This window comes from Bos grunniens, chromosome 27 (genome assembly GCF_055505025.1).
Source record: "Bos grunniens cultivar Pamir isolate PY7600 chromosome 27, Bosgru_T2T1.0, whole genome shotgun sequence".
Lineage (NCBI taxonomy): Eukaryota > Metazoa > Chordata > Mammalia > Artiodactyla > Bovidae > Bos > Bos grunniens.
Genome location: NC_141191.1, coordinates 34974189 through 34986821, shown reverse-complemented (window position 1 = coordinate 34986821; position 12633 = coordinate 34974189). Strand labels below are relative to the sequence as shown.

Sequence of the window (12633 nt, the reverse complement as noted above, 5' to 3'; positions counted from 1 at the left end):
ACATGAATAAGTAAGAAAATGTGCTGTAGATAATTAGAGTCAGGTTTCTCACTGCTCCAGAAAGAAGTTACAAACAGAAAGGTGGGAGGTTGGATGACTCTATGGTGGTTTTCCAATCTCTCAGTCATGTCTGACTCTCTGTGACCCCAGAGACTGCAGCACACCAAGCTTCCCTGTCCTTCACTATCTCCAGGAGTTTGCTCACTCATTTCCACTGAGTCAATGATGCCATCCAACCATCTGGTCTTCTCTCGTCCCCTTCTCCTCAATCTTTCCCAGCATCAGATCTTTTCCAATGAGTTAGCTCTTCACATCACGTGGCTAAAGTATTGGAGCTTCAGCTTTAGCATATGTGTTTCCAATGAATACTCAGGACTGATTTCCTTTAGGATTGACTGGTTTTGATCTCCTTGCAGTCCAAGGAACTCACAAAGTCTCTGCCAGTACCACAGTTCAAAACCATCAATTCTTCAGTGCTCAGCTTTCTTTATAGTCTAATGCTCAGATCCATACATGACTACTAGAAAAACCATAGTTCTGACTATACGGACCTTTGTTGGCAAAGGGATGCCTCTGATTTTTAATACACTGTTTAGGTTTGTCACAGCTTTCCTTCCAAGGAGCAAGCGTCTTTTAATTTTATGGCTGCAGACCCTACAGTGTTTGATTAAAATCCAAGGTGGCAGAGTAAACTCGGTACAGGCCATGTACGTGTGTCCGTTACGACGCAGACACGTATTTTCCACCTGGATCCACCGAGGGAGCCCGGAGTACCACCCCGCAACGGCGAGCATACAGAACGCTCACATCTTCACTTCTGAGGCTGCTTCCCCAATCAAAGGAATCTGGGTTCCCTGGAGAAGAAGCTGATACTTGGCCTGCAGCATAGAAAACGTGAGATGAACCAGAAACAAACAACTTGTGACGCAAGTAAGGGAAAATAAACGATGGGGGCTTATCAACAGGACACAAGAGATTCCACTGGCAACAATGTTAAATGGACCCGGGGGGTATTATGCTCAGTGAAATAAGTCAGAGAAAGACAAGTATTCTGTTATCATTTTTACGTGGAATCTAAAACACCTAATGAATGTGTGAAACAAGAAAGAGATTCACAGATAGAGAGAACATACTAGTGCTTACCAGAGGTGCATGCAGGAAGCGGGAACGGGCAAGATACAGGCAGAGGACCAAGGGGCACAAACCACCATGTGTAACCCAACGGGCTATGAGAATACACCGTACGGCATCAGACAACACAGCCATTGCTTTGTAATAACTTTGAGTATCATCTCTAAGAATACCCAACCACTATGTTATAAACCTGAAACTAATATCCTAAGTCAATTATACTTCCAAAAAACAAAACCCCACAGGAACCAACCTGAAGAAGCTCCTAATGACCAAAGCTGGAGTAATTTGAATGACAAAATAAAATATAGCCTACAAAATACATAAATATGTGTTAAGTCCACAGTGATACAAATAATCAATTAAATAATTAAATAGAGAAAAGAAGAAATAGCAAACGATTAGGCAAACACCACATTAACAACAAGATCCACGAATGGATGCTAAAATTAGTGGGCAAAACTTTAGAGAAACAGGATATTTGTATAACCTTGAAGGATCTTTCCCTAAGATATGTATTAACTACAAAGGGAAAGAGAGTAGAGAGAGCCAGCAGAAACCACCTTAGCCAAATGACTGTGCCCACACGATTGATAACAAGACACACGGACATCACAAGCCTATAGAGATGATGCAGTAGGAAGGATCCATGTGCGCACTGCTCTTACAGGAGTGTACAACCACAGTCTAAATGTGAAAAAAAAGTCAGTCAGACCCTCACTGAGGAACACTCAAAAAGTAGTTGATTAACACTGCAAGGGACTATGAAGAAATAATTGAACGCAATGTGAAATCCTAGAAAAGAGGCATTAGTGGAACACTGGTGAAATTTATAAAGTCTTTAGCTTCATTCATGGTATTTACTAATGTTAATCTCCTGGGTTTGTTGTTTTTCTGGCTACGCTGAGCAGCCAAGGATTGAAGCTTCGCCCCCTGCAGTGGAAACTCAGATTCGTAACCACTGGACCTTCAAGGAAGTCCCATCTCCTGGTTTTGATAACTGTACTGTGGCTGTTTAAGGAGAAACTCCTTAGGAGAAGTTTGATGACAGATATATGAAAGTTCTAGTATTTCGTGTTTTGCAGCCTGGTGGCTCAGACGGTAAAGAATCTGCCTGCTATGCGGGAGAAGCAGGTTCGATCCCTGGGTCAGGAAGACCCCCTGGAGAAGGAAAAGGCAACCTACTCCAGTATTCCTGACTGGAAAATTTCATTGACAGAGGAGCCTGGCAGGCTATATGGTCCATGGGGTCACAAAGTGTTGGACATGACTGAGCGACTAACACTTTCACTTTCAATATGGAAATTCTATTATTTTTGCAACTTTATTGTAAGTTAAAATTAGTTCAAAATAGAAAATTAAAAACAAAAAAGTATCTGTATATAAATGGCTAGAGCTTATAAGGACAGACAAAGAAGGAAATGACTTCCTGCATTCCGGCTGAGCCTAGTTAGAGACGGGGTGAGGATTAGATTGGCAAGTCCATCTAATTCTAGACAGGACAGAGCTGACGATAGTAGTTCTGAGCAACACAGGGCCCAGCACAAACATTAACAGCTTACCCACCTCGATCATGGAGGGCTAACAAAACCCGTTCATATAAGCAGGCTCTGTAGAGATCTCCCGGAATCGGTTTTCCTGCCCAGCAGTCGAGTTCGAGCTTCTCAGGGTCAGGGGCGTGGGGATCGGGCTCAGCTAGAATATAGCGATAGCCATCTTTGTTAAACGGGTGTTCCAAGGGGTAGCCATGAGGGGGAAGACGCTGAGCAGAAAACAAAGGGTCACTGCAGAAAGGAAAAAATAAAATCAAGAAACTACAACCCCCTCCTCTAGCTCACGTGCCTTCAATTCTGTCAGACAGGCCTCTGCTGTATTCGGTTTCAACTGGAACACCGGCAACTTCAAATGTTTTTCATTATTCAAATAGATCATTCTGCCCTCTGCAGGCAAGATGGGGAAATGAGAACTACTTTATCTGAATATGCATCTAAGCCAGGGGAGACAGGGCGCAGAGGAACAAGGGCGGTTTCCTGCAGCATGTTTATTACTACGACTAAAGAACAGAAACTCAGTGATATGAACACCCACAACCTGTTTCCAGTCTGAATAAGAAATGACCTGGATTTCGTCACCCTAGTACTGAACAAAGTGAAGGGAAGAGCTATGAGGGGGACAGGCAGAAAGTTTACTGTATAAGAGCTGACCTTCAATACTGGTTTCTTTCACTGCCTTTGGTCCATCTATCCTTTCTCAAGATGCCTTAGCAGAACTTCACTCCCAGGTCAATCACCACAGGGTGCTTCCCTGGGGCTGTTTCATTTAGAGACAAGTTCCCCGAACAGGGCACCTAGTCTGGGGCTACTTGACCCCTCAATCTGTTTAGATTTGAGAACAAGGGGCAGGCTTGTGCCCGCAGACGCTGATCTCTTGCCTCACTGAGGGGCTCTGCAGCCCTCTGACGTGGTGGGGGGGGTGTTCACCTCCGGGCCTTCTTGGTGGTCCCCGCGGTGCTGCCATCCTGCTGTTTGCGCTTGGCTCCTCTGCCTTTCCCGCTGCTTCCTGCTGCAATTCCTCCTTTGAAGAGAAGGCAGATCCCTTTCAGTGAGCTGTGACAGGCACCCTGTGGGACTCTCCCCTGGGACGAACACTCCCAGCGTGCATTTGTGTGACACCACAGGATTTCCTTCCCAGAAGCATACTGGACTTCACCCTGGTTCGCCTGAGTCTGCTGGGTGGCTCCCAGCACAGAATACTGGGTTCTGGCAGCGACTCCAGTGAACCCAGCACTAATGAACCTGGGTTACAGCTGTGCCCTTCGCTTCTTAAATGAACTGCAACTCCTGGAACACTTTCCAAGGATGTGACACAAATGCATTTTCACTCATTCAGACTGCAGACACCCACAGCTGGAAGTAACTGCGTGGATAGTTTTTTCCCACTCAAATCAATACAAACATCCATAAGGAGAACATCCTCACTGAAGGGATGCTCGCTTGCATGAACTACACACGGCATAGTCCATAAACATGAGAGAGGCACAGGATCTGCTAAAGCGCTGAACTTGAACTTCCAGCAAAACAGAAGTACACCAAACGTGGAAACAAAAAACAGAAATACTAAAAAGGTGTTTCTCTTCAGTGCTGCTAGGCATCTGGTGTGGTTGTACATGACACAAGCAGGAAAGGCGGCTTTAAATTTAGTCAGCAATCTTTACAATTATTAAAATTGTGCCAACACATCAAATTTAGGTTAGACGAATCTGGCTTGTGGAAAATAAAGAATTTATAAATTAAAAAAAAAACGAGCTACATACTAAAAGCCACAAGGAAGACTACCTTGTGCATTTAAATAGGTACTTTGAAATTTCTGTCCAGTTGTCATTCCTCTCAATTAGTTTGTTTTTCCAACTTCCAGGAAACATCCCTGAACTGCAGGAAAACACCTTTATGTAACAACTGCATGGAGTACTGTATCTTAATTTGGGGCAAGCTGGGAAATTATCAGCAGTTCTGCTGCAATAAAGAGAGGATCAAGACGTTGAAGGCAGGTCATATTCTGCACAGACAGGACCAGATTTATGCTGAACTTCCTTTTATGAACATATCAGGTGTCATCCTGTCCTCATAAAAGGCTTAATGTTGAACTGTTAAAACATCAACATCTCTATAGTTTGTTACCGTAATCAAAAAACTATTAAGGTTTTATTGGCGTTGCATTTCAATAATTTTGAGACAAGTTTTAGATCCACGTTGAAAAAAACAAGCAACACTAAGGGGGCTGCTGGCCGTGTCAGGCAGAATATGACAACGTACAAGCTTCCAATTACTAACATTAAACCGGAACTACTGTTTCATATCCAGTGCTACTGCCACCAACTCCACAAGGCTTTACAGTCTTAACTCAGTTTCAGCTTCTATCACAACTCAGCAAAAAGCATTTTCCAAACCACAAAATACTTAAGTCTGAGAGGCTGAAAGAAGACAGAGGAGGAATTCACCTCCAAAAGAGGCTCCACCTGTAAGAACAGAAGTGGCACCGTGTATTCATTTGTCAACTTGTAACAAAAAGGGGAAAAATAACATAAAGAGATGAACAGCACACTTAGTTATATTAGTAACAGTGGAAATGGTTACATATTTAAGACCCTATGGCTCCAGAAGAGAAGGTAAGGACACCATATGTCAGATGAAGAGCTGGCTGCCTCCCCATTATGTCTGCTTTCAATGTGTTGCCATTAGTAGCAAAGGGCTGTCCTGCTTTTAGATGGGTCAGACAGAAAAACATGCTACAGTGGGTGGTCAACACAGAAATGGTGTCATGTGCATAAGCTGAAGATTTAGGGCAAGAAAAATTAGAAGATGGGTAGGAAGTTAAATAACAGTAGAATTAAGGAAAATTTGAGTGCAAAGTATGTGAACCTAAATTGTTAGTTATAAAGATACAGATGGGGAGTCGAATATAAACTTAGTAAATCTGACCTTAAAATTGTACTTTGCTTTATGTTAAATGTTTCACTTAAGACCAAACTGTGGTGTAAAGTAACAAAAATTTCTCCTCTACTACCATAGCTCAAATCCATGGCTAGCCCCTAAAAACTGAGATTTGGACTTTAAAGCATCTTAGTAAATACCTAGTTAAGAGTCAGCCCAAAAACTGCCCAATTCTAGGCACATGTGGGTTCAATAGCTTACAAACATTTCATCCATGAGATATTTAAACACTTACCATTTAGATTCCCACTGGTAGACACGGCACTACTCTGTTTTTGGTTGTCATAAGCAGGACCGATGTTACTAAGATCCTAGAGGGAAAATATTCAATTGTAGAGGGTGGCTACCTAATCAAACCAGCCTGGCAATGCTAAAAAAAAAAAAAAAAAAACCCAGGAGAAATTCTAATAGAATGGCAACCTAGACTCTGAAGCCTGCAGAGGTCCCAAACTTAGATGCTTCAGGGATCAGCAAGTCACATGTGTGAGGCAGCCAAGGGTGAGGATGGAAGTGCTTTCAGAATCAGGCTGAGCCAGGGTGGGGGTGGTGGAGGGGGAATGAGGAGGGGTGGTAGAGGACCAAGGGCAGACCTCCCTGTGGGAATCCAGGCCCAATGTGGCTAGAGCTTCACATTTTACAAGAAAAGACAGAAATCTGAATCTCTATGAAATCTGAGGTGGAAAGAAAATCAGAAATAACTTGCAATGGCGTATTTGTGTTACAAGTGAGGACATGGAAGTTTAAAAAGATACAAATGGTATGTGTCAAGTCACAACATTTTAAGGAAGAGCTGCAACTAACACACCGGTCTCCCAGTTTAAGGTGAGCGCTCTTTCCTTCACATGGAATAAGAACCATTTATTTGGAGCCCACTGGGTCATAGGCATTTTTAAGTGGCAAATACACAAATGTAAGCACAGCCTGATTCTGTCCCCGTGGCTTAAAAATCAAATGGGGGCCTGTGAAGCCTATTAACGTACCTGATCCAGAAGGCCAAATTTGGGGTAATCTTCTTCTGGGTCCTTACTCCCTGGATCAGGGTGTTCCTTTACTAAGAACACGTCTCTTTCTTTACTCTAAAAGGAAACAGTATTTTAGTGTTATTGGAAATTTTATATTTACACTGAATGGATGATTAACCCCTAACTCCCAATTCCTAGGTGTAATCTCCAAATCTCAACACCAACACCCTGCCCCCTGAAAAAAAAAAAAAAACCAACACACACCAGTACTGTTTTTCTTTGATTAGAAAACTAATGCATGACCGTCAAAAAATACAAACAGTAGAGAAACTTGAAAAAATGAGAGCCACCATCCTTCATAACTCACTCATCCCCACACCTCACAGAGATACACAGTGGTAACAGCTTGCGCTGATGTCTCCCCAGGTGCTCTAAGTCTAACAACAATAATGTACAGAATAAAGTTTGTTTTTTTAAATCAAACAATTGTCTCCAATTTAGTCATAAAACTATACTTGCCAAAGTGCAATGGACAAAGCATTCAGCAGTGTACATAAAACTACCACATCTTCACTTAAGACTACATGCGACTTACTGATTTAGTGTGAAAACCATTAAAATTTACAATTACTAAGATTTAATACTGTTGTTCTCCTGTTCTTAGTCATCACGTTATTTCAGTGAGAACACCATCAAAAAAAAAACACCCAACAAAATCCATTTATTTATATACATATATATAATTTCTAGTATAAATTCTTACAAGGAACACTGGTTTTCTAAATGTTGAGTCTAGTCAATTTTAACTGACTTACCATAGTTTTCACAATGTTATTTGGCCAGGTCATTTTCCCAGGTCTTTGTCTGGTCGTCATGCATTCCCAGTATTTATCAATAAACGGTATGATATCCTGATTTTTAAAACAAAATATATTAAAGCTTTTATAGCTGCTTTCAAAATTATGCTCACACACACACACACACACAAAACTGCTGCATTTTCAAAGATCTCATCAGAATCAAAAGACAGATACATGGTTCTCATCTTTTAATAACTGAATGAATATATAACTGCATGTGAACAACATGTAAGTTGTGGGGAATTTCAAACAAGCACATACAACTCTTAGCCACACAGGGCTTATGATCCGGTTAAAGGGAAAAGATGTGCCCTCGTCTCCTGGTGTCCTCTCTCCTGAGCTCCTGCTCCTCCGCGCTGGGGACATCTCTACCTGGACATCCTGCACGCACCTCAGACTCCATGCGACTAGGACTGACCTTGAACCTCACCTCACAAATCTGCTCTGCAGATTTCTATTCTTGCTCTTCGCACTCAGGATCACCCAGAATCACAGGTTTGACACACGGAGTCACCCTCATCCTTCTCATGCAACCTGCACATCTCAGCAGTCACCAAGTGAACTTTAAAATTCCAGAAAATGTTCACCAATCAGGCCTCCTTCCTGCTCCAACTGTGGTCCTCGCCAGCCTCTGTTTACACGACTAACACAGTGTCTGAACTTCATCCTCTGTCACCAACATCCTCCCACCCTAGGCCACCTGCCCCAACCTACCACTAACGTCTTTCACCAGATTAAGTTCCGTGAACATGGAAGCTTTACTCAAAGGAGCCAGGCTGAATTAGGGGAAGTATAAGGGAAAAGGGAAGACTGGAACGTCTTCTTGTTCGAGAAGGTAAGAAGAGTTCAGACTGATAGGGACATATCAAAAAGTGTCTGAAGTCAGCCAGGATGGGGCTACACTGGTCAGATCTGAGCATCAGAAATCCAGAAATCCCATGATGGACTATAAAAATCAGCGAGTCTTAAAACTAAAGACAAACAATAGCAACAACAATGACCGGGGAGGACGGGGGAGGGGGCGGCGCGGGGCTCTTCTTTACAAAAGAACTGTAACCAATAAATATATTCTGTTGTACAAGGACCACTCCATTAACTGATTGAGGTTAGGATAATCAGTGGTTACAATTACCACTGCTTGAAAGGGTAGCGAGAACAAGATATTCACACGAACTCCATGTATTAACCATAAATTACTTAATGATTACAAAGAAAAAGAGTCTCTTTACAGTGGAGAAATCAAGTGGTCACATTTGGGATCACTAATAATAAAACAGAGCAATGTCTTATGTCTCCTAATGGAATACAGAGAAAAACACATACTACCTACATAATATTCTTGCCAAAAATGTTTAAGCTAAACCTAGGCATAAGGAAACAAGTTGATAAATCCGAATTGAGGAACATCATGGCAAACAACTGTCTAGGCTCTTCAAAATTTCAAATGTCATAGCAAACCAAAAAGAAAAAAGGAACTGCTCTAGAGATAAAAGGGACATTACAACTAAATTCAATGTGTGATCCTTGATCAGGTCCTGGCTGGAAGAAAAAGCTATGACGGACATTATTTAGACAATAATGTTGAGAAAATGTACACTGTATACACAAAATACACAAACTATAAGAAAACTGCACTGACATTAATTCTTTTGAGTGTGGTCATTGTATTGTGGTTATGAGAGAACACTGGATAAAGTATAATATCTACAATTTTATAGATATTATACTTGTAAGCCTTAAGTCTCATATAAGCTTATCGGGAAAATATACATATTGGTAGATAAAGCAAACACAGCAAAATATTAACAGCAGGCACATCTAGATAAGGAATAAACAGGCATTTATTGTTGTATCTGAATTTTTCTGTATATTTGAAAAATTCAAAATAACAATTTGGAAGGAAAAAAACCAAGCAACAAATCTAATCATAGCACACCTCTGTTTAAACGCATTCTTTTTAATGTAGGAAAAAAGCTGGGCAGGGGCAAGGTGGACCCTCTGATGACTCCCTCAGCTTTCAGGATTAAGCCCTAACTTGTTTGTTTAGCAGAAAAGGCCTTACTCAGTCTGATCCCGAATATACTGGTCTCACTAAACAATGGAACAACTGACTGGTTCCAAATAGGAAAAGGAGTACGTCAAGGGTGTATATTGTCACCCTGCTTATTTAACTTATATGCAGAGTACATCATGAGAAACGCTGGGCTGGAGGGAGCACAAGCTGGAATCAAGATTGCTGGGAGAAATATCAATAATCTCAGACATGCAGATGACACCACCCTTATGGCAGAAAGTGAAGAAGAACTCAAGAGCCTCTTGATGAAAGTGAAAGAGGAGAGTGACAAAGTTAGCTTAAAGCTCAAAATTCAGAAAACTAAGATCATGGCATCTGGTCCCATCACTTCGTGGCAAATAGATGTGGAAACAGTGGGAACAGTGGCTGACTATATTTTTGGGGCTCCAAAATCATTGCAGATGGTGATTGCAGCCATGAAATTAAAAGACGTTTACTCTTTGCAAGTAAAGTTATGACCAACCTATATAGCATATTGAAAAGCAGAGACATCACTTTGCCAACAAAGGTCCGTCTAGTCAGGGCTATGGTTCTTCCAGTGGTCATGTATGGATGTGAGAGCTGGACTGTGAAGAAAGCTGAGCACCGAAGAATTGATGCTTTTGAACTGTGGTGTTGGAGAAGACTCTTGAGAGTCCCTTGGACTGGAAAGAGATCCAACCAGTCCATCTGAAAGGAGATCAATTCTGGGTGTTCTTTGAAAGGACTGATGTTGAAGGTGAAACTCCAATACTTTGGCCACCTGATGCAAACAGCTGACTCACTGGAAAAGACCCTGATTCTGGGAAAGATTGAGGGCAGGAAGAGAAGGGGACAACAGAAGACGAGATGGTTGGATGGCATCACTGACTCAATGGACATGGGTTTGGGTAGGCTCCGGGAGTTGGTGATGGACAGGGAGGCCTGGCGAGCTGCAGTTCAGGGGGCTGCAAAGAGTCAGACACGACTGAGCGACTGAACTGAACTGAACTGAACTGAACTAAACACCCTATACCAACCAGTGCTGTTCTTTTTCTTTTGGTCAAGTCATGCGGCTTGTGGGATTTTAGTTCCTCGATCAGGGACTGAACCCATGCCCCGGGCAGTGGAAGCTGAGTCCTAACCATTAGACCACCAGGGAAGGGGGAGTCCCCAGCCAGTGTCTTTCAAACTGTAGGTTGCAGTCAATTAGTGGGGTATACAATCAATCTTGTAGGTCAAAGCTAGCATTGACTAGAATAGAAAATATCAGCATGTGGAGAGAGAAGGTGAGAGGGTGCTTCAGTCTTGAAAGACTCACGGATGGGCTGACCATCTAATTTTAAATACTGACTTTAGTCATGTGGTTTAACAATAAAGGATATATATATTTTTTTATAAGTCAACCTTTTCCCTAACAAAATCTATGATAGGCATCCATGAAAACAGCTCAAACTAAGCTGAGAAGGTTCACCTCAAAATCTGATTATTAATCGTGGAACAGACAATTGTTTGCTTCTGTAAAGCCAATCAAAACTATTTAAAGATTCATCCTTCTAAGAGCTAAGCCAATGACATAATGAACACACACCAGGAAGTTAGTAAATCACACGAAATGAGAAAAATGGAATCACTGAATCTACAGTCATATATTCATAGAAACTGGGGGAAAAGAACTTGTCAGGCTGTACAGTTGACCCTTGAAAAATCATGGGGTTAGGGGGACTGGACTGTCCACAGTCAAACATCCTCCTAGAGTTTTACAGTTGGCTCTCTGTATTCATGGTTCTACACCCAAGGATTCAACCAGCCTTGAGTTGTGTAGAACTGTGGTATGTATATACTGAAAAAATCCGCATGTAAGTGAACCAGTGAAGTTCACACCTGTGCTGTTCAAGGGTCCACTGTATTCAGAAGTTCCTCCTGCTTCTCTGGCATGATTGCAATGACAGTAATTCTATCTCTACCTTATCTTTGGAGAACATGGTTTTTGGATGCTCATCTTGTGTTCGGGACTGCCACGTTAGGTTGGCCAAAGCACTAAGGCACATTTCTTTTAAGTCTACAAAAGCAAAAAGGAAGAAAGAGTTACTGTAGTAATATATTCCTGCCACCAGAGGAATATTCAACCAGATGGTCCACAGATTAACAACTACAGCATCATGTGATCTAAAATGGACAGGAGCAGGCATCCAGAGCTAAGCTCCAAGGTAAATTCTACCAGCCTCGTGGCAGAGGTTCCCCAACTTGGCTGAGCCCAGATCCCTTTTCTCTGCCGGCTACCAGAGGAGGTCACCATGCAGCCCTCCAGGGCTCGTCCTTACTTGCTTGCTTCCGGAGGAAGTAGGTGTTCCCGCTATGATGGCACACGTTGCAGTGGAAACTGTAGTTGGTCATGAAAGGGAGGCAGGATCTGGAGAACGCCAAATTCCGCACATTAGTGAATCTCTGAACACACGCTTCAAAGAAGTACATCAACAGGGATCCTTTCCCTCAGTGAAAGTTAGATAATGATGCTAATATAGTAGCACACTCTTAAAACTTGAAAAGGGTACCAAAACAGGGCCCTTGGTAGTTTTACAAATAGCTGAACTTTTCTGTCACAAAAATTTAGCAGGACATTATCCACCACGGTTGATTCAACATCTGGCAGGCTCTGACTGGAGCCCCTATCCAGGCTAGTTTATTACAGTTTTTAAACACCTAAAAACACTTGTGGAAGAAGACAAAGCAGTCTCTTTGAATATCTTTGCACTGAAATATCTATATTTAAGTCTCTTTGTAAAGTGTCAATAAAATTGTTGGAAAGGGCAGACAGAGGTATAAAAAGATTAACTTCAAAATGTAAATAATTATTCAAGAACAACACAGAAGTCAAAAAACATTACCTGCCTCATTACCAAATGAATCCTACAGATGACCATCTTTAAGAATTTATTTTTTATTTACTTATTTTTTAACACTCTCTTTTCTGAAACACATTATTATTATCTTAAATATTTATTCATTTGGCTGCTCTGGGTCTTGGTTGTGGCACACAGGATCTTTGTTGAGGCATGTGGGATCTAGTTCCCTGACCAGGGATTGAACCTGGGCCCCCTGCATTGGGAGTGTGGAGTCTTAGCCACTGGGCCATCAGGAAAGTCCTGTTTTTAAGA

General features: G+C 41.9%; 1 protein-coding gene across 8 annotated transcripts in view; it reads right to left on the bottom strand.

Moving 5' to 3' along the window:
• Nucleotides 1–12633, bottom strand: part of ASH2L (ASH2 like, histone lysine methyltransferase complex subunit) — a 32916-nt gene that overhangs the window by 15729 nt on the left and 4554 nt on the right. For 5 of the 8 annotated variants that reach the window (XM_086380230.1, XM_086380224.1, XM_086380223.1 and 2 more), the window contains 7 exons: nt 11800–11888; nt 11443–11537; nt 7399–7494; nt 6602–6697; nt 5857–5932; nt 3612–3705; nt 2698–2915 (listed from right to left, as the gene is read on the bottom strand). In XM_086380230.1, coding sequence (XP_086236356.1) covers nt 2698–2915; nt 3612–3705; nt 5857–5932; nt 6602–6697; nt 7399–7494; nt 11443–11537; nt 11800–11888 — 764 coding nt within the window. Of the gene's footprint in view, nt 1–2697; nt 3072–3611; nt 3706–5856; nt 5933–6601; nt 6698–7398; nt 7495–11359; nt 11538–11799; nt 11889–12633 lie in introns of all 8 variants that reach the window. The other 3 variants (XM_086380228.1, XM_086380229.1, XR_015156201.1) reach the window with 2 other exon arrangements.